Source organism: Pteropus medius, unplaced genomic scaffold, assembly GCF_902729225.1.
Source record: "Pteropus medius unplaced genomic scaffold, Ma_sr-lr_union100, whole genome shotgun sequence".
In the NCBI taxonomy this organism is placed as follows: domain Eukaryota; kingdom Metazoa; phylum Chordata; class Mammalia; order Chiroptera; family Pteropodidae; genus Pteropus; species Pteropus medius.
Genome location: NW_024340696.1, coordinates 18146052 through 18168008, shown reverse-complemented (window position 1 = coordinate 18168008; position 21957 = coordinate 18146052). Strand labels below are relative to the sequence as shown.

The 21957-nt window shown below is 51.1% G+C and overlaps 1 protein-coding gene across 5 annotated transcripts in view; it reads right to left on the bottom strand.

The window, feature by feature from the left end:
- TSPAN18 (tetraspanin 18) overlaps positions 1-21957 on the bottom strand; it is a 175591-nt gene that overhangs the window by 19308 nt on the left and 134326 nt on the right. For all 5 annotated transcript variants that reach the window (XM_039867595.1, XM_039867619.1, XM_039867600.1 and 2 more), the window contains 2 exons: positions 3980-4063; positions 7-79 (listed from right to left, as the gene is read on the bottom strand). In XM_039867595.1, the coding sequence (XP_039723529.1) occupies positions 7-69 (63 nt within the window). In that variant the 5' untranslated portion in view covers positions 70-79; positions 3980-4063. The remainder of the gene's footprint in view (positions 1-6; positions 80-3979; positions 4064-21957) is intronic.

Below are 21957 nucleotides of genomic sequence, written 5' to 3'. Positions count from 1 at the left end.
ACTTACAAATATGAAGAAATTAAAAACGAACATCAGGTACTTCATGCAGCTCAGACAGTCGCCTTCCATGGTGCTCTGCCTGTAAAAGAGCAAGGCTCCTCAGTCCTCCCGCTGGGGCGCCCCACCCAGAAAGAACCCCTGCCTCACTCCTCCCCAACCGGGGGAGGGGCGGTCCCAGAGGCCCGCCTGACCTTAGGGTGAGTGGGGAAAGAGGGAGGCTGAAAACAACTTCCTCTTTGTCCTGTGGGGCTAGCCTGCTTGGATCAAGCTCATGGCTACCATTCATTTGCTGTGTGGCCTTGGGCGAATTACTACCTCTCTGAATCTTATTCTCTCCAACTTGAAAATGGAGATTAAAAACAGAAGCTTCCTCTCAAGCAGTGTGTGAGGATTAACTGAAATAATGCAATAACGTGCTTAGCATAATGTCCAACACGGGGCAAGGGCTCAACAATGCTACAGGATGATATAATTTGGTTGCTGAAGTGAACCTTCTACTTGGTAGATGAGAAACTGAGGCTCAGAGCCCTGAGGGACCTGACAAGGTCATGAATCAGGATCAGAACCCAGGCCTGACAAACTTCCCAACACTGTACACGCCCTCAAGCCCACAGGACTTGCTGAGTGAGGAGGGATGCTGCAGGGAAGAAGTGGGGGCACCTAGCTGGGGGCCCAAGGGCTGCTCCTAGGGCCAAACTTTCCTGGTGCCCTGACTACGTCCAGCATCCCATTGCCAGCCCTGCCCTTGTTCCAGGCTCTGTCTTGCTGGTGGGCAGTGGGAGGACCGAGATTCAGTGGGGGCCCAGGGGTAGGGCTAGCCTGCTGTCTAGGCAGCATCTCTTCTGATTGGCCTGTGCTAGTGCCCATCAGGTGCTAAACACCTTGACCATCATACCCAAACCCAGGCCCTTCCTCTATCAGGCTCGGACTTGGATGGATCTTTGGGGGGCAGACGGGGCTGCCCTGATGAGATGCTGAGAGGTCTGCAGGGGGCCAGACTCGGGCGTCCTTCCCCTCTGCCCACCCAGGCAAAGCTGCTCTCCAGGGTGGGATCCAGCTTTCGACGGATTCTGGCTATTTAGCAATTAAAGGGCATAATAAATATGGCAGCTCATAAATGGGCTATCTGTATTTATTACGTCCCACATTCATTAAAGATTATATCGAATGGGCAGCTTGTGGCATGCTAGGCTCCCAGATAAATGCAATAAAAGGTGTGTCTCCTGGGAAAAGCCTCCAACAACCTCCAAAGTGAGGCAGGTAGAAAAACAGATGATGTGAGCCAGAGGGTGAACAGAAATATGGAGCCCTGGGTTCCAGCTCCAGGGCAGGGTGGGAAGGGGCTCTGGCCCAACTCTGGCAGGCTTAGTTGGTGTTGCCTGAGTCAAGTTCCCTAACTGCATGTATCTGAGAGTTTCCTTGTCTTTAAAATGAGTATAAAAACAATGCCTTCCTGATAATGCATGGAAAATACTGAGCACTGGGCTTGGTCCATGGTAGCTAATACATCAACAGCTAGTAATAGCTGGCATACCTTGATTTCTTACTATGTGCCAAGAAACATGCACAATCTCATTTATTCTTCATAAAGCTCCAGGATACAGGTAATGTCATCTTCATTTTTCAGGTGAGAGAACTGAGGCTCAGAGAGGTGGAATCACTTATCGGAGATCACACAGCACAGAAGTGCCTGAGCCAAGATTTGAACCCAGGTCTGTCCTAATCTGGAGCCACAACTCTTAATCATTGTATTCAATGAATGCTAATTCCTTGCTCCATTCATCCACCCTCCCAAATTCAGGCCTGTCCTCATACCTCCTATGCCAATTTATTTCCCACTGTCCAGGAGAAACAGCCTCCGGGGCCATCATCCTTGACCAGGCTGAAGTCAAAAGACCAACTTCTGCCTGCCCCACTCCCCACCAGGGACTTCTGATGACAGGGACACACTTCTACAGCCAATTGGCTAGACAAGAGTGACAGGCACATGGAATCTCCAATGCCTGGATCTGGCTGTTAGCTCCATCCACCCACAGAGGCTTTTGAAAGTTGATATCACCACACAGTTCCATAATTTACCCCTAAGGAGAGCGGGATCATAAACAATCTCTGGAAGGTGGGCTGAGAAGACACCTGAGACCATGAGGTCCAAGGGCTTAATTGTTCCTCAAAAGAGATGTTCAAAAGGCAATTACAAAGGAGACTGAGAGAACTTTCTGCTACATGGGAATGATATGCTCTCTCTGGGGCCAGGGCTGAAAGGCCCACTGGGGCTTCCTCATTCCAGGGATCCAATAAAGGACCCCAAGTGGAGAATATCAGTGTGAGTGGGGGCTACAGGGTCAGACCGGACCTGGTTCTTCCACTTTCTAAGCTTATGACCTTGGACAAATCACATAACCTCTTTGAGCATTTGCTTTCATGTCTGCAGAATGGAGCCAGGAATGCTGACCTCCTCAGCAAATTATTCAGATGGAGGATTAAATGACATGGTATGTAGAGCTCCTTGGGCCAGGCCTGACACACCTTTCCTCCCGACTTCTCAGCTTCTCTCTCTGTGCTCCCAGATACCAACCAGATGCATTAGCTGTAGTTCTCCACGTCACGAGAGAGAAGAACTCTGACATGGAGGATTTCTGAGCGTGGAGAATGAGTATGGGCAGTGGTTCTCAAACTGGGTTCCTGGAGACTAACTATATCCTAAAGCTATTTTCAGGTTATCGAATAGGATCTCAGAAATCATCTCACCTCTGGCTGGCTTAAGGGAAAAGTGTCTTGGGTTCTGGAGCAAGTAAACCACCCCAGGACGGGGGACTCTGTTTCTCAGTTTGTTCAGAAGCTCTGGCCACCAGGTATGTATGACTTTGAAGTACAAAAACTAAGGAGAAACTTTGACATATACTTAATAAATGACTTGGTAAAGGCAGCACTGTTTGGTAGACAAATCCTTTAAATCTTGGGGCTCAGAGGGATGAAACACAGGAGTCAGCGTCACGGGCAAACTTGACTTGGTGTGAATGCAACTCCCCAATGCACAGGGAGAGCGTGCAGACCAGTTTAGGTTCTGTGGTTCTAGCTGCCCTCCCACGTGGGTGTCTGCCCAAGGGAGAACATGGGTGGCAGTCCTGGACCTGCTGCTGTGGATCTCACGGTCTCCGGCCTCCTGCACCCGTCCCAACATCCCCACACCTGGCCAAGGGAAGGTTTCGAGGTTACAGATGGGTGTTTTTCCCCTCAGACGCAACTGACTGTTTCGTGTATAACAAACCCAGGTGTTTAAGAGCTTTAAGGAGATCTAAGGGAAACTTTTATTTGACACTACTGTTTGTGTAAGTGCCGACTTAGAACCTAGCCTTTGTCTAACTTATGTTAGCAGCATTTCAATAAAAGATGTTCTTCGTCATAGAAAGGCAGGGCAGCCCTGATCTGGCCCAGTACTCTCTCTCTAGAAATAAGACAACTGAGGCCGAGAAAGGGAAAGGGGATCTGGCTAAGTTACAAAACCAGTTAGTGAGGGATCTGAGCCTGGAGCCCTGTTTCTTAAAGCCCAGGCTAGTACCCGCGGGCATACTACATGCTCGATGTTTTAGTTTGTGTAGGTAGTATGCATCTCCCTTTCTACGTTGTTAGAATGTGTGCTTCCTAAAGACATGGACCTGTTTTGTTTACTGCCATGTTCCTAGTGTCTGGAGCCGTGCCTTGCACTCCATTAATCTATCTGAATGAATGAATGAATGAATGACGAGAAAAGAGAAAACAGAGAACAATGGAGAGTCAGCAAATCAGAGAAATAGACAGAGACAAGTCAAAAAGAGAAAGATGGAGAAAGACTGAAGGAGAAAGACAGGGAAAAAGAGAGAGACAGCAAGAAATGATAAAGGAAGAGACAGACTGGAAAGGATTGAGTGGAGATGGGGCGGCATCAGGGGTTGGAGCGGAGGGGCACAGAGAGAAGGGGAGGCAATCGCTGAGTTGTCACCTGGGCAGTTCTTTAGGTGTCAGCAGGACAGAGTCTCCTGGTCAGAGGGGCTTCTGTATATTTCTTTTATTGGCCCAGCTTGTCCTATAAGAGAAAATATTCAATTACCATAGGAAATCATTAAGGAGCAGCCTCGTTCAAGAAGCTGTTTATGAAAACCTGCCCTCCAGACACATAGTCAGGACAAGTGCCTCGCTAATCTGGGCTCATTCACACTAATGAAAAGCACTCAACTCCTGGGCCCCTCTGGCCAGGGTGGCCTGCATGGGGTGCCCACCTTCTGCCCAGATGGCAGCTCCTGGGTACCCTCACTGGGGTTGCATGGGAAACCACATCTTTAAGAGACTTGTACTTTCTGGCATGGGCTTCATTTATGCTGACATGCTGCCTGTGGCTGATGAACTGGGAAGAGACAATGGGTGTGAGTGGCCCACACACCTGGAGCTACCTGGGCATCTACAGTGATGCCTCGGCAGAGTATCAACAGGGTCCTGTTCATCAAACCCCCTCCCCCAGAAACCCTGACTCCCAGGAGAGAGAAATTTGGTGCTGGAAAAGGTTTCTTAGCTTTGCATAAGGATTTGCCAGAAGGCTCCTTTAGAGGGCCAGCTCCTAGCAGTGGAAATAAAGGTTTGGTTTTAGCAGTCAAATGAGCCCAGATGCAGAGTCCCATTCTACCGCACTTGTGGGGAATTCCACGGCCAGGGCCTGCTCAAACACGGGGTTAGAGGACAGTTCCAGGAAAAACCTGAGGCCCTGGGGGAAGTTGGGCTGCGGGGGGAATCCCCGTAGGAAAGAAGGGGCGATTTCTGGCTCTCAGGTGCCAGTTCTGATTCCTCCCCATCCATGTCAGTCAGCACTCCATCTCCGCTGCTTCTGCAAAGTCTGAACGGCACCAGCCTTGGCCAGGTCCCTTGAGACCTTTGGAAAGTCACTACCCTCCCTGAGATGCTCAGTTCTCCTCTGAAACCTGTGATGCTCAATTTTGAAGACAAAGGTGGTTGTAGGAATTCATGCTATGAAACACATGATATGAAATGATATGAAAACACTTGGAAACCAATAAAGCACTATTCTCATGGGGAGCTATTATTACCAGCATCATCATATATTAGAAATAAGTGGATGACCACATTTACCTGTAATCAATGGAGATGGGCATGAGGGAGAACAAATGGACATATGGCTTAGTCAAGATAGATAGAAACATCTTTCCCCTAAATAGCCCCAAATTGAAATTAATGCTTATAGTTTTGTGATAATTGAACCTAATAATTACTAATAGTATTGAGTATTTACCATGTACCAGATTCTGCTTAGCGTTTCTCTTGCATCCTCTGACTTCATCCTCACCTAGGAGGTGGGTACCACTGCTATCTCATTTTACAGACGAGGAAACTGAAGCTCAGAGAATGTAATTAACTGGCCTGAGTTTATTCACAAAGTTAGTAAGACATGCCATGATTCAGGCCCACGTTTGTTGGACTTTGAACCAGAGCTCCTGACAAAACACCCGTCCGTGGATGTGGCACCAGAGAGAGGACACCAGAAAGAGGGAGTACTATGCCTCAGTCCCCAAAGTGTTTAACCTGGTGCTGCTCTTCCCAGAATCAGGCAACCAGGCACAGAGTCCCAGGGAGCCAGCCAGCATCCATCCTCCCCCGTGCCAGCTGGAGGTCTCTGGGGGATGACCCGATCCTGCCATCCCGTGACAGATGGGAGTCCTGAGGCCCAGAGAGGGGCAGAGATGGGTGAGGCCACGCAGCGCCTCACGGTTCTTCTCCTCAGGCCCCTGCCTAGGCCAGACAGCTTTATTAATCTTGCCCCTCCCACTGACCCAGATGGCGACTCAATCCCATCTGCACAGAGTGGGCCCAGCAGGGGTTCTCTGATTAAGAAGAACAGCTCAGTTCATAAATCACTCCTTTTACTCTCACTGCCCTGGGCCGCTGGGCATACTTGCTGGAGAGAAAAGGAAGCATGTGGGCATGAGCGATGAAGAAGCCCTCATCGGGGGAAGCAAAAGTAGACCTGGGCTGTTGTAGAGTGAGAAGTGTCTTGTATGCCCCGGCCAGGTGAGGGCGCTGTGATGCAGGACGGAGGCTCAGGGTCCTCACCTGGGTTCCAACCAACGGAGGCTGGGCCCTGTCCAACCGTGAGATCTTTGTCAGCCTCCTCAGCTCCTGAGCCTCCATCTCCCTCATCTGTGACATAGGGATTCTCACATCTAATTCCCAGGGTCACTGAGAGAATCGAAGGAGATGATGTAGGTGAAAGCACTTTAGCAGCTGCACATCCAGTTCCTTCCTGTGTGTGCCAGACACCTACTAGCGCCAGCCCTGAGCTTGGTCCAAGGCACATAAACCAGAGAGGGGTGCCTTCCCTTCCTCAAGCACGCGCTCAAGTCGAGTGAGAGTCAATGACCCAGTACTTGGAGAAGAGTGTTAACAGCCACATCCACCAGGTATTTTGGGCATGGCCGGCAGAGAGCAGCAAGCCCTGGAGGGGGAGCCTAGAAGCTGGGAGACGGGCGTGCGGGGAAGGCAGGGCGGGACCAACATTTACGGGGCCCCAATGACAAAGCAAGGCACTGTGCCATGGGCTTTTGCCTGTAACGGTCCTACTTGAATCCTCCAAAAAAGCTCTACAAAATAGATGTTATTATCACCATTCCCTTTACAGATGAGAAAACTAAGGCTCTGACGGGCTAGAAAGGTCCCGGAGCCAGAACTGACACCCAGGTATTCCTGACTCTAAGACCCACATTCTCCTTCATCAGGATGGCGGCCGAGGCTGGTCAGAATAACAATGATTCTTGCCATCAAGTTCAAAGCTGAGGGGGTAGGACTTATTTGCCCGCTGGCTATGCCTGCTGGGCCTCGTTTGAGACAGACGGTCTCGTAAACAAGCAATTGGCCCTAAATCCTGGCATTCCTGGTGATGGCATGGACACGGGGACATAGACACAGCTGAATGGGGAATAAAATCTAAATTAGGCTTCCGAGGGCGGCACCTTGACGGTGAATGGTCCCAGGCAGCCTGCTGAGGATGCAATGGGATCCTAGATGATAGTTTCCTCTGGTCCCCAGACTCACTGAATCGTGACTGTCCAGGGGGCAGAGAGCATCTGCGGCATCTGGAAAGGCCCTATCTGTGGTCTGTGACTTGAACCTCAGTCCCTGCCACAAGCTCTTTCCGCTGCCCTACGTAGAACTTCCACAGGCAGTTTCCGTCAGAGAATCTTCGAAGAAAGAAATGCCTTGGTGAGGGCTAACACCAGCACCTTCTTTTCTCATTGGGGATGCTGAGGCCCAGAGAGTGGCAGAGTCTTGCCCAAAGTCACACAGCAGGGCTAGAACCAGGAGCTCCTGAGTTAAAGCCGGCTGCTTTTCCCACGGCTCAAGGCAACCCCCTCAGACTGACATCTTAATTTATTTTGACTTTACACATATTACCTCACTGAATCTTTCCAACCCTGAGAGATGGACACTTGGGTTTTACAAATGAGGAAAGTAAGGCTCAGAGAGATAAAATTACTGGCCCAAAGTAACATGGTAGGTTGGAGGAATTGCTGGGACAAAGCAGAATTCCTCATCCTTGTGCCCTGGCTGTTCTCCAGAGGTGAGGCCTCGGAGGCTTTGGGCCTGCTGATCCCCAGAGTGACCATTATCCACACCTCCCATCTCCCACATGGACCTGGGCTGGACTCAAGCCACAGGAGGCGCTCGTCCCAGACACAGGAAATGGGTCTGTGTTCCCACCTTTGCACGAAGGTGGGCTGACTGCAAAGGCCTCTGGGTATGAAGGTGCTGCTTCCTCTTGCAGAGACTTTTACTTGCCACAGCCCGGGAGCCGAAAGCAAGGCAACCTGGGAAATTTGAACTTGGGCGTGAAAAAGAAGCGTGGAGGTCACTGTGTGTGTCAGAAACTTGTCAGGATTTGGCCTCGGAACTCAAGGGGCCAAGTCCCGTGTGTGCCCAACAGTGAAATGTAGCTGAAGCAGAACCAGGGATGCGTTTCAGGGCTGGGAGAGACAAAGGAGGGCGGAGCAAGGACACCCTCCTTCCTCCGAGGCCAATCCCACCCTGTCCTTTGGGACCTGCTGAGCCCTCCAGGAAAGTTTCTCTGACTGCCAGCCTGGTGATCTGGGGGAAAATAGGTGTAAGGAAGACGCAAGCAGACATTCCAAGTAAACACCCGGCTCCCCGGGACCAGGGAGGACAGGTGTAGTTGGGGACACCTGGGAAATCCTTCTAGACTGTGGCGGGGACACTCAAGTTCTGGGAGATGGCATGGGCATCCAGGGGAAGGGAAAGAAGGCGACTCAGCCCCGTCTCCCCAACCCAGTGAGGGAACCAGACACTCGTACCAAGATAAGAGGGGGCAGGCATGTGTCCTCTGAATGGACCACTGCTACCAGACCTTCCCCAGTAGGTATAAGCCTTCGGTGGCTGGGGCTGTGTCTGTTTCGTCACTTCCTGAGTCTCCTCAGGGCACAGAGGGGTACTAGACAGAATATTATCAGTATAATAACAGCTCCTGTTGCACACGTGCCCGGAACTGTGCTGAGCATAGTTCCGACATCATCTACAATGGGTGAATTTTCCTCGAGTTACCTGAGAATATACTGGGGCTCAGAGAAGGGGCGTAAGCTTCCCGCGGCCCATGGCGGCCCAGCTGGTAAGGGGAGAAAGTGGGATTTAGACCCCGGAATGCTCACTGCTGTGAAGTACTAGGAAGCCTGCTGGCTGACGGGCGATTAGACAACACACTCACAAGGCAGAAACAAATGGGAAGAGAAGGAATGGGCGAACATGAATCCTGGGTTCGAGTCCAGATTCTGAAAACTCAGGTGAAGCCTTCCCTCCTCTGACTCTCCAGTTTTATGGCTGTTTCCCACCGCCAACTGCATCTCTATGCCTTGGGTATGGAGCAAGAGTGGGAGCCGGAGACCCCAGCCCGCCCTCCCCACCAGCCCGCCCTCCCCACCAGCAAGCGCTCCCTTCCCGCATTGCATACCCCCTCAGGGTCTGGAGATGCTAGAGACCCTTTGAAAAACTTCGTGATCCATCCCAAAATATGCAGGGCTGTTGCTAGGGCAACCTGGCTGCCACATAGCCCGGATTTAAATATTTAATGGTTTCATGGGTATTAAGGGGGCCTGGGAACTGGGTGGAAAAGGGCACAGGTCTGAGTTGGGGTGAGGGGGCGGGGAGTGGGGGTGGGGACGTAGTGAAGCCTGGCAGCTCCTGCCAGAGCAGCCCCTACCCCATGTCCCCACCATGCAGAGAAGGGTACCCAGGGCTCTTGGCTTCTGCTGCTGTACTTCTTCTATAAGATCAGATCATACAGGATAAAATGAATCCTGACTGGAACCCAGGTAAGTGGTTAAGGCACAGAATTCCAATGTTGGGGTAATGGGAGAGGTGGTCTCAGGGGGAATTTCTCTTTTGCAGGTAGAGAAAATTTACTTTTTTCCTTAAGTTCCTACTGTGCAGTTTGCACATTATTTCCTCGGAACCTCTTTATCGTCCTATGAGGCAGGCCTACTATTATTCCCAATTTACAGCTGAGAAAACTGGGATCAAAGAGATGAAGTGACTTGCCCAAAGCCACACAGCTACCAAGTGGCAAACCTGAACCCAAGGTGCTGAATTCCAAAGTCAATACTTGTTCTGCTATATCTATCAGGAGTCAGGGCTGGAAACTGCCTATAGCTAATAACGGTAACAGCTAACATGTCTGAAGTTCTTTCTATGGGCCAGACACTATGCTAAGGGCTAATTCGCTGAAGCCTCACAACTACTTTGTGATATAGGCTCTGTACCCCCATCTTACAGATGTGGAAACTGAGACCCCAAGAGGGAAAGTAACACACCAAGATCACAGATAAGCAGGGGCGCCTGTACTCAGGAGGTAGCAGTCCACTCCGGAGCCCGTGCACTTCACCTAGCTCTTCTTAGCCCAAGTTTAGAAAGGTATAAAATGACAGTAACAAATCAATCCATCAAACTTAAAACCCTTTTTTACCAAGGTGCTTTTCCCATGTCCTCCCAAGTTAGATAGAACAGCAAGAGGAAATTCCTCCAACAAATTAACAGTAAAGATGAGTCAGCTTGAGGTCTGGCTTCAGGGACTCGCTCTCCACATGAGACACATGCACACAAACCCACACAGACAGCAATACAGACACAGCCACTCAGACACACAGAGACAGACAGACAGATACATGCACACAGACATATGTACAGATATATACACAGACACCTATGCACATAGACACACAGACATCTATAGCCACACATAAAAGTACTTACATGGAGGCATGCGCACGCGTACACACACAGACAGGCAGGGCCACTGGTCACTTTCTTGCTTAACTGAACTAACTATGGTTTCATAAAAAAAAAATGAAAAAGACGTCCCAAGTCATTTGGCCAATGCCTCTGTCAACATCGAGAGTATTTTAAACAGACAAACCAACCTGATTTTATTCTTAAAGATCTTCAGGAAGGAGGATAAACCCCACGACCTCATTCTGACATCTCCTGCTTAAGTAGGGAAGTTCTTTCTGGCATCTAACCAAATTCCCTCCTGCTTTACATTAATCACAACACGACTCTTTCCATCAATACTCTGTTTTACAGCTCCCAAAGCCCTTCTATTTTTACGTTCTTGCTTGATCCTCACAGCCATCCAGTGAGGCGAGCAGGGCCGAGATGATTATGTTTATGGGGAGTGGGGCCCAGAGAAGTTAGGGAGCTTCCCTGAGATAACGCAGCTACTGTTTGAGGTGGGCTTCGATCCAGCTGTTGTGCCTTGTTTTTACTGCTGATTTCACGCTCCTTCAATGACACCAGGTTGCTGTCAATGTCCTGTCAATTCACTTTGTCTGCTCCTCTCTGCAATGAACTTCCTTGGATCTCAGCCTGTCTGTGTTTAGTGAGCAGACTTCACTGGTCCTGGCTCACTTCCCTCCTGCCTGAAGCATGCAGCGAGGAAGGGTGGCCTCTCAGAGTTGGGTGATCCTAGGTTATCCTGAAGTGTCCCCACCAGAGTTAGCAGGTTTCCTGTGCAGAGAGCAAACTGGTGAGGCTTCTCTCTGAACCCTCACCACCCCCAGGGCCAAGGAACTGTCAGAGCATAAATCAAGTGCCTCCAGCCTCATGTCCATGGGGGTCACTGCCCTGGTTATATTTGCTTGGCGATAAATATTAGAGACGTTGGGTCTTCCAAGGGCAACTGCAATTGATTCTAGTCACCTGGCCCAAATTAGAGAGGCCATGACCCCTTCCCATAAGAAGAATGACTAGAGGTATTTAAAGCTCAAGTTATGGAGGGCAAACAACCAAAACACAGAGACCATGACAGAATGCCCCACCTGGCTTGAGAAAAGCCAGTGAAGAAATGAATCAAAGGGAAAAGCTGGGGCTGGGGCTCGAGTAGATCGGACAGGCACGAGTCAGAGAGCCTTGTTTTGTTTTCTCCTCATAAAACATCATCCCAGCTGCTCCTAGAAGCTCTAAATAAAGATGTGGGCCAAGGGTAGGGGCAGGGAAAAGGCTGGGCTTAGATGGAGACAGGCCAAGATCTCAGGCAAAGGGGCACGAGAACTGCTCCATGCTCTCCACAGAAGCCTGCTTACCAATTCTACCAAACGGTATTATTCCAGCCAGCAAAGATGCTGGCAATCCCTCCAGGAGCCTCAGTGATGAGCAAGTATTCAGTCTCGCCGAGCTCTAGCAGAGGATTTCTACTTCCCTTTGACAAAATAATAATAAATGATAATATAAAGAAATAAAACTTCAGGTCTTCGTTTTTCCATCTGTGAATGGGACAGAACCCCGCTCCCCCCACTTGCTCTTCCCTTGGTCTGGTGCTGGGCAGGAGGGGAGAAGCCAAGGGAAGGGACATGGACTTGAAGGGGACATGAGAAGGTGTGCCGAGCACTCATCTACAGCACGGTTGGCAACTTTCTTGTTCTGTAAAGGGCTAGACAGAAAATAATTTAGACTTTGCAGCCATATTGTTTTTGTCACAAGGACTCGACTCTGCCTTATTTAAGAAAGCCACAGACCACATGTAAACAAATGGGCTGTGGGCCAATATGACTTTATTTACAAAAAAAGATTGGGCAGGGCTTGGCTCACAGCTGGTAGTTTGTGGACCCCTGACCCTAAGAACTATTTAGGGACTCACCTTGGGTTAAAGTAGAGGGTTAGAAGTAAATGTGTTTCCCATTGTGGTGTGGGGCGGAGGATGAGAGAGAGAACCAGGTCTGCAGAGACAGGTCCCAGCCCTGTATTCAGGTTTTACAGCTTCTGCCAAGTCCCAGCACCTCTCCGAGCCTCAGCAGCTTTACCATGAACGCAAGAATAAGACGGTATCACCTCCGGGGTTGTCTTGAAGGTCAAAGGGGGGCCTCATGGGTGATGGGCATTGCCCTCAGCAATCAGAAGACAGTGGGTGAGAGGTTAACTCAAACCACAGGAGGCAGGGCTCTGGCCATGCCTCCTGGAAGCTGGTGAGGCCTGGCTATGAGCACTGAGTGGGGCATGCAAGGGTGTGACTAGCACAGGAGGGAGCTGTCCAACAGAAGAGCTGAAGGAGCCAGAGGAGCTGGAGCTTGTCACCCACTGAGGCCATGGCCTGACCCCTCTGTCCTGTAAGAACTCAAGAAAAGGCCTCCCTGGAGTGCATCCTTTGCCAAGAACTCTTGGGAGCAGGGCTCTGCTGCACGAGAGAAAGCTGAACTTTGGCCATGGCTACTGCCAAGTCTGGCACATGAAAATGTGTCTGAGCAGCCTTGGTCAGCCTGCCTGCTGCAGACCTTGATCCCCTCTCTGAAGCTCTAACAGATCACAGATGACTAATGCAGAGCATATTTCAATCCAAGGATGCGCCCTTTGATTAGCCAGCTATTCCCGGGAAGGCCTCTTTTTTTCGTTCTGCGGAGGCCCCATAGCAGTTACAAGGTGGGCAGGGAGGCTGGAGGATGCTGTGGCCAGATCTGAGAAGGGAGGAGGATGATGATGATGGCAATGATAAGAGTTAACACTTAACAGAGTGCTTAATATGTGCCAGGCACAGTTCTAAACACTGCATCTATTAACTCATTTAATTTTTACAACAATCTGTGAAGTAGGTACAGTTATTAGGCCCATTTTACAGACAAAGTGAGGCAAAGCGAAGTGAAGTAATTTGCCCAGAGTCACACAGCTATTAGGCTGGCATTTGAAGTCAGGCATTTAGTTCCAGCATCTAAGCTCAGAGAGTGTCTGAGATGCCCAGAGCTGGTGGGGCAAACCACAGATCTCTCCAGAATTAGGAACCTCCTAGAAAAGAGTGTTACGGTGGGAACTGGGGGGCTCAGGATGGAGTCCTTGCTTTGCCACTAACCAACCGTGTGATGTCAAGACAGTTTCTCATCTTCCCTCGGCTTCTCTGGGGAGGCAGCATGCAGATCGACCACAGGCACCAGAGTGACTGGGTAGAATCCTCTTACCCACTCACTACCTGTGCGGCCTTGGCCTCTGAGTCTCAGCCGTACCCTGTGATCTCAAAACTCATGTGAGACCGCACTGCCTGAGGCATGAAAAAGGTCCCCGGAAGTGGGAGCTGTTATTCCCATTCGTTTGGAAGCCACGCCTTCTGCTCATCCACGAGCCCCTGAGCCACGGTTTCATGGCTCCCATTGCCAGTGCCGAGCAAACATCTGGGTGTCATTGGCTCCATTCGTGGGTGGAAAGAATTCAGGTATTGTCCTTTTAGAAATGGAAATAGTTGGCTGAATATTTGATGCGCAGACCTCATCATTCAAAAATATAAATGCAGCCCAACCTGTAGCATCCAGAGCTAAGAAATGCCAGCAGAATAGGTCAGGGTTTAAGGAGGCCCTGCTGAAACTCTGGGAGCAGAGGGGAGGTGGCCCTTATGAACACTGGGTCTCAAGGTGCATGGGGGTGTGTCTGAGCTCAGCAGTGAAGGCCACGCACCCACACCCGCACACTCAGGCTGCCCTGCAGAGCACAGACAGCAATGGTGCCTGTCACCTGTGTGTTCCCTCTGTGGCCAGGTTAGAGGTGTTAAAAAGAGCGCTATGGAAGGGGGCTTCGGGCTAGGCTCAAATCAGGCAAATTGGTACCTTTTTCACAGTTCCTGAGAATATAAGGATTCCCTTGGGTCTGGAGATCTGGGTTCAAGTTCTGAGTTCATGGCCAGCCAACTAGCTCTGGGACTGGGCCAAATCCCCACCCCAACCCCCACAATTCCCCGCCTTGGGTCTTGTGTTCCAGAATGTCCCTCTGCCTCCACATCCCAGTCTTCTCTATCTGCCTCTGTCTGTTCTCTCCCCTCTCTGAAGGCCCATGCATGCACACGCGCACGTGCACACACATACACACACATACACACTCTGACCATTTCCTGGAAAGGTGGAAGATGACTTGCTTACATCAGCTGAAACACTTCTGTTAAAGCACACCTCATTCAGAGGCCTGAACATAAATCCCTGCTCTGAGACTTTGACCCCCAGCAGGCAATGGCCACGTTTAATTTAGAGACTCTGCATGTGTGAGCCATTGTACAAAGCTGGCCTGCCCAAGGCAACCTCAGGGCTACCGGGGCCCTGCTGGGAGCAGGGATCCTGGGGAGCCTCCTTGCTGGGAAAAGGAAGAGCCTGGCAGGTGTTTCATTTCCCCCTGGCTGCCCTGTCATTAATTAAGCAAGAGGAAGACTCAGCAAGTTCATGGGACAAGGTCGGGATTTCTAGGGACGATGTGGGGTGATGAGGGGCATATGTGGAACAGGCCTTAGAACAAAGCTGTCCTGGGCTCCAGTCCGACTCCATCTCTAGGTGCTGTGTGACTTTGAGCAAGCACTTCTGAGCCCCTGTAGGGTGACTTCAGAACTAATGGGACTGACCACTTATGCAGATCTAGGTCACGTCCAGACAGACCTATGCAGCAGGGCTACAGTGAGTGTTGGGAAGATGATTCTGACTTCTGCCTGAGGCCATTAATCCACCAATTGCCTCTTCCAAGGTATCGGTCTGAATAGCAAACACTTTTGGAAAAGGGGTTCTATGGGAAACGGGTCCTCTCCAGAAGCATCATATCAAATTCTCTAAGGTTCATGTTCCAGTAAGAGATAAGCCTGAAAGAGAACCTGGATCCCATTACCTAAGTGACCAGAGGCCTGAGGCGCAGGGATCAGCCCCCTCCTAGCTGTGTGCCCTGGGGCAGGCAGGGCTCCCCAGTCCGTAGGGGTGAATGATATATGGGGTGTGCTTAGAAAAGCAGGGCTCAGTGAATATCTACTCGCATTGCCAGACTCTGGGAGGTGGGACACACATTTTCACATGTATCTCATCGAAGCTTTCCTACAACCTCGTGAGGTATTAGTATCCTTGGTTCACACACGAGGAGACTAGGAGTGAGACCCTGAAAGACTTGGGGCCAGTGGAGCCAGGGTTAGTGCCAACCCGTGTGAATTCCTAAGCCTCGGCCCTTTGCCTGGCCCTCTGCTACTTTTCAGTTACTTCGCACCATTTCGAGGTCATGCTAACCTCTGAAACATGGATTTAAGGATCCTTTACTCAGCTTCATCAGTGATGCTCAAATAAATCTTTTCTTCCCAGAAATGCCTTGTTCTTATCACAAGGCTATAGCTGCCCAGCTGCTCCCAGGTGGGACTGGCCTTCAGCGGCAGCAGCACAGAGTCAAAGGGTGACCAGGGTCCAAGAAACCAGAGTCTGAGAAGGAGCCCCCTGTACAGCGGCGGCAGCAGCTCACCAGGAGAGGATCAATTCAAGACCTTGTTGTACTTCTACAGTGTGGTGTGCACCAGACTCAGTCTTCATCGTCTCCTACAACTCTATGCGCTAAATGCTATTAAAGCCTCCATTTTTCAGCTGTGAAAACAGGCTTAGAGAAGATACGTCACTTGCCCAAGGTCACACAGCTAGAATATGGTGGTGCTGGGATCTGAACCCAGGCAGCCTCGCTCCAGAGCCTGGGCTCCTAACAACTGCCCAACACCGCCCCTCTCCCATAGGAACCCCAGGCTTGAGGGCTAGTCCTTTTTCTTGGCAGCCCTCTAGGGCAGCAGCCCCCAATCTTTTCGGCACCAGAGACCGGTGCACCTATGAGAATCTAAAGCCTGATGATCTGCGGTGGAGCCGAGGCGGTGATGCTAACGCTGGGGAGCGGCTACGAATACAGATGAAGCTTCGCTCACTCGCTCGTCACTCACATCCTGCTGTGCCGCCCAGTTCCTACCAGGCAACAAACAAACCAGTACTGGTCTGCGGCCCGGGGGTTGGGGACCCCTGCTCTAGGGCTACAAGGTGAAGATGAGGGCCTGCAGCCTGCTGTCCCCCACCTCTCCCAGAGTAGAGCCGTGCTGTCCTGGTGGGTGGGCTTTCATGGAGGGATCCATCACGTTGCCATCTTAGAGAATGTCAAGGCTCGAGGGGCCTGAGGTCCTTGAGTCCATCCCCTTCATTATATAAACAATGGCTCCGAGGCCTTGCCTCTGGTCACACTGCATGTTCTGAAGTCGTCCGCATCATGGCTGGCTTGGTCTTAAGATTCTGTTTCACTCTCTTTGTAACTTCCTTCTCAGGTGCTCTGTGGCCAGGTCCTGTGGCTCAGAGGTGACACTCAGGCTGGGGCCCTGCGCCCAAGAGGTCTCAAGGAATGAATACTTCCCACGTTCGGGAGTCGTTCTAGGTGCTTCAACTGTGATCTCATTTAATCTTTACGACATCACTAACAATATCCCTCTGTACAGATGAGGAGCTGGGGTCCCAGGGAGGTGATGCCCCTTCTCCAGGGTTATACAACTCAAAAGGAGAGAAGCTGTGGTTTCCCCAATGTGGGGTGAGGGTCTCTGTTCATCCACAAGCACAGGACAGTTTCCGGCCCTGCTAACCCAGCTGTCCCACTTCCTGGCATTCATGCCCTGCATCTCGAGTTCATTTAGAAGAAGGAGACAAGGCTTGTGCAGCTGCTGCTGCATTGCAACGCCGCCCTGGGGGCCCTTCTGACGCAGGCACTATCAGTAGTGCCTTTGGGTCAGCCTTTTGATTGTACAGCTTGCGTGAGATGGAGCCTAAGCGGCCCAGGTTTGGAGCAACACGGGGGCTCCAGAAAGGCCGGCATCCCCTCCCTCTACCGCCCGTCCCTTCCCCAGCTTCACTGTCTCGCCTCGGCGAGGACAGGTGAGGCTGACTAAGCCAGGACAGTTCTTGTCCAATCAGAGGAGGAGGAAGAGAGCTAGGAGGGGAGCCATCCCTCAGCAACAGCGGAGGGCCTGACCCTGAGGCTGCCACCCATCCTTTGCCCAGAGACAACTTGCTCTGAGTTTCCAGAGGACAAGAGGACACCCTTGTCCTTTTCCTCCTGCCATTCTGGCCTCCGGGCAACTAATCATGGGAGATCACAAATATGCAGTTTTGGTTTAAGGAGTCCTCTACCCTCTTGTCTCTTACTTACCTCCACCACATTCTCACAACAGCTTACAAGGACCCCCCACCCAACTGAGCTCATCTCTGACCCCCTCCTCCTCCCTCATCCCACTCCAGACAGATTGAGCTACACTGGCGTCTCCCACACGGTAAGCACATTCCTACCTCAGGCCCTTTGCACCTGCTGGTCCTTCTGCCTGGGACTATCTTTCCCTCAGATATTCTCTCACTTCATTCAGGTCTCTGATCCAATTCCTCAGGGAATTCCCTGACCACCCCACCTGCACGCCCCGCCAGCCTAAAGTAGTCGCTCTCGCTAGTCACTGTCTAGTCCCCTGCTGTTGACAGTTACCTCCAACAAGGTTTTCTCCCTGTTATTTATCTTCTCTCCCCTTCCCTTGAATGCAAGAGGGCAGGAACCTTGCCTGTTTCATTGCCGAATCTCAGCATCCAGTACAGCAGTGGTCTCCAACCTTTTTGGCACCAGGGACCGGTGCTGCTATGAGAATCTAATGCCTGCTGATCTGAGGTGGTGATGCTAGCGCTGGGGAGCGGCTGCAAATACAGGTGAAGCTGCGCTAGCTTCCAGGCCACTCACCCCCTGCTGTGTGGCCCCATTCTTAACAGGCCGCAACCAGTACTGGTCTGGGGCCCCAGGGTTGGGGACCCCTGCAGTACAGTGTCTGCCACAGAGTGAATGCTCAATGGATATTTGGAGGAGGAAGAAGGGAGGAATAGAGAAACGAATCTCTGTGTGAGTCCCTTTCACACATTTCTGATTTAACCCTTGCTAAGTAAGACTTTATCGAAAGAGGAAGGACCAGCTCCATCACTTGTGGGGCCCAGTAAAAATGAGGGGTCTCTTATTAAAAAGTTACTAAGAATTTCAAGATGGCAACAGCAGAGCATTAAACCAAGTGTGGGGCCCTCCTAAGCACAGGGCCCCGTGTGACTGCCCAGGCTGCATACTTGTGAAGCTGGCCCTGGGGAGGCATGATCACCATGACCATTGTGCCATTCAGGGATCAGAGGACCAGAGAAGTATAGTGGCTTCCCAACATCACATAGCATTATGCTGTGACTTAGAACCTCACAAACTCTCCCTCCTCAGTTACTGCAGTGGCTACAGAAGGAATCCTATTACCCACTACACACCTGGGGATCTAGCCCAGAGAAGAAAGTGGGAGAGCGAAATTTCCTGTAAATCTCCTGTATGTGTGCTTATGTGTGTGTGTGCTTGTGTTCGTGTGCTGGTGCGTGTGTCTGTCTGTCTCTCTCTCTCTATTTGCATTTTACTTCAAAATATACCTACGGTTGTTTTAATATAAAATTAAGGTATTGTCTTCCAAATCTTCAAGAACTGATGTCCTGTTAAGACACATCTTGAAACTTCGTGTACCCCTTGGATGAGGGAGGAGCCCCCAGGCCCTGTGGGTACCCACAACTCAGTTGAAAAAGCACCATGCTAGGTAGAAGATCCTAGCACGGGCTGAACAGTCAATATTGCATGATAACCGTGAGTTATACTGTCCCTCCTGCTTCGTCTGAAGGAAACCTCCTTTGGGATGGCCACAGACTCAATGGCAGGGAGCCTTCCACAGGCCTGGCGGAGATGCCAGATCTCATTATTCCACGAGAGGCCGAGAGGAGCAGGCTGGGCTTGTTCCCTCCTGGGGGGATGCGCCCAGACCTGTGAGCAAGTGAGAGGAGGGAATTGTTACCCTGCTCAGCCAGCCTGTCCACTCGGCATGCTAACTGGAACACGTGATGGTTTGTTAATACAATCTAATTTGGGGAGGTGGGTGCACTGGGGTCTCTGGAGTGGGGTGTGGCATGGGGGAGGGGGCCTCTAATGGTATCGGTAAAGGCAATTAGCAGTGTGGCTGACATGCTACTCGGTTTTGGTGCTTGCTTTGCAAAATGATGTCTTAATCTGGGATCTAAAGCTTGAAGTCTGTTGCGCTGCTGTGTGTGTGTGTGTGTGTGTGAGAGAGAGAGAGAGAGAGTGTGTGTGTGTGTATGAATGTGTGTTTGTGGATGTGTGTGCACACAGGGAATAGGATGGTCAGTGGGTGTGTGCATGGTGCCAGAGTATAGCTCCATGAGGAGGCGGGCAAGAAGAGAACACAGCTACATCATACCTAAAGGCAGAATGCAGTAGTCTAATTTGGAGACTACAAACAAAGGCATCTATTTTCCCATGTCTAGCTCACCCAGCCCCTATTAACACTAATTAGGAGGACTGGGAATTCCCCATAACTTTAATTACTGTTAACAGACTTCACAGGAGCAGGAGCTGTGAAGGAAATGGAACACCCCTGTCCTGTTTTCATGGCCAAGGTGACGATGGTTCAGGTGGTTGCTATGACCTCCCCACCCCCAAGGCACTGGCATTCCCCTAGGGATCCCAGATGACCAGAAGGCCCAGGATGATAGCTTGCATGGAGGGGTGCGGGGTACCGGAGCTGCCTCATGGGCTGCTTTAACTGCCTCATCAGGTGAGAAGGGCCTGGGTGAGGCCTCTGGGGGGAAATCTGCTGGTATTGGGGGCTGGGAGAAGCAGGGCAGGAGCCCAAGAAGGATGTGGACCTACCTTGGGAAGAGACCCCCAAATGGGCTTTGGGCCTGGAGGTCAAGGATTGGATAGTCCCCTCTATGCCCATGTTGACCCACTGCCTCCGGCTCAGGTCCCCTGTCCTGGGCCGCCCACCCTGCCCTTGCCCACTCTCCCTCTTAGGGCCTGTCCATTAAGATGGACCATATTTTAAAGGTGGCGCCAAAGAGCTGGCAAGATCACAGCAATGACTTCACAGTGTCATTAGGCCCCCTCCCCAGCCTGCTGTTCCCTGCAGCCAGACATCTTAGGAAACCACAGTTAAGCCATTACGGGGACCCCCTCGGCTGCTTGGCGGCAGGATGGCCACTTTTGCCAGCTGACAGGCGCAGGGACTTCCCAGAAGCAGCCGGGCAGGCCCTTCCCACAAGGCCTCATTCATGCACACAAAGACCCTCCCCCTGAGCCGCCCCTCCTCAGCCCTGGCAGTCCCGCTGCAGGAGCTGTGGGAGCAGACGCCAATACTGTCCCTTCTCCAAGTATCTGCCTGTGTGTCTGCCCTCACCCCCAGGAAACGCTGTCCGTCTGTCTAGGGCTTGAGGCCTGGCTCTGGTTCCAGAAGACGGTTCTTTGTTCTCTCCTGTCTGCCCAGAATCTGAGATTCTCTGCATATTAGAAAGCTTAAAAGCCACATTCTTAGTCATATTAAAAAGGGCTGAAATGGTACAAAATATTAACTGACTATGGTGATTTTTCTTTTATTCTTTATGCTCAGGTGATTTCTATGTTTTTCTTACCAAAAAACGTGTTATTGATGTAATTGAAACAAATCACTGTGAAAGGGTCATTTAAGCCCCACATTCTGAAGGTGCCAGGTCTTCACAGGTGCTACGACCTGGTCCTGCAATATCTTATCTCCCTTTGTCCGCTTGGAGAACTCACCCTTCAAAGCTCGATGGCTCCTCAGCCATGAAGACTTCCCTGATTTAACCAGCCTAGGCAGTGGTCCCTTCTGTTTAGTTCCAATGCCTTTATTTTGGAGATAAGAAAACAAGGCCCAGAGAGGAGCAGGGCCTCCCCAGGCCTCACAGCCAGGCCTGTCTCTGGAGGTTAAGTCTGTACTAGAACCCAGAAGGGCTCCTTTTACAGTGCGGTGGGAGGGGAAGTTGGAGCATGCCCTACCTGACTCTCAACTCCCCCTTCCTTCCCTGGAGCCAGCGCCTGCCCTGTCAGGGACAGACAGTCCTGACCTCCGTTTTTGTTTTCCCCCAGAATGAGCCACGGTGCTCTCCTCCCAGGCTCCAGGGGCACAAATGACCCGAGGCATGAGATGAGGAGCAGAGAATGGCCTGGTTGTTGTTCCACAAAGGAAAGTGGAGACAGAGGCACTGGGGCCCTTCCTCCGTCTCTGGAGCTCAAGGCTGCGTCTGCATGGCCATCCCGATGAGGGCCAGGCAGGGCCTCTTTGCCCACCCAGCTCCTGTCCTGGGCCCCTCCCCGACTGGTCGGTCGGAGGCCTGGCTCACACGGGATCGCATGGCTCTGGGTCTGAATCTCAGCTTTGGCACCGCATAGCTGATGTTTCACATATCGGAGCCTTATCTTTTCTAAAACGACCTCCCATTTATTTGGCACTTTTATACACACCATGGCTCCTCTTCATGACACACTTGAGGCAGCTACCCTCACTCCCATTTCACAGGTGAAAAATTGAGGCTCGCAGGAGATGAAACTACAAGGTCAAGAGCTGGAAGTGGCAGAACTGAGACTTGAGTCTTTATCTACTTGGGGTCATAAACTCGACTCCCAAGATAGCTATACAGATTGGATGAGATCATTGCCTAAGCCAAGTGCTCCGTAGATAATAGCACACTGAACGTTATTGCTTCTCATTTTCATTTCATAATGAGAATAAGCACTGTGGTGAATTGGGCTGTGGAACCAGCCTAACCACGG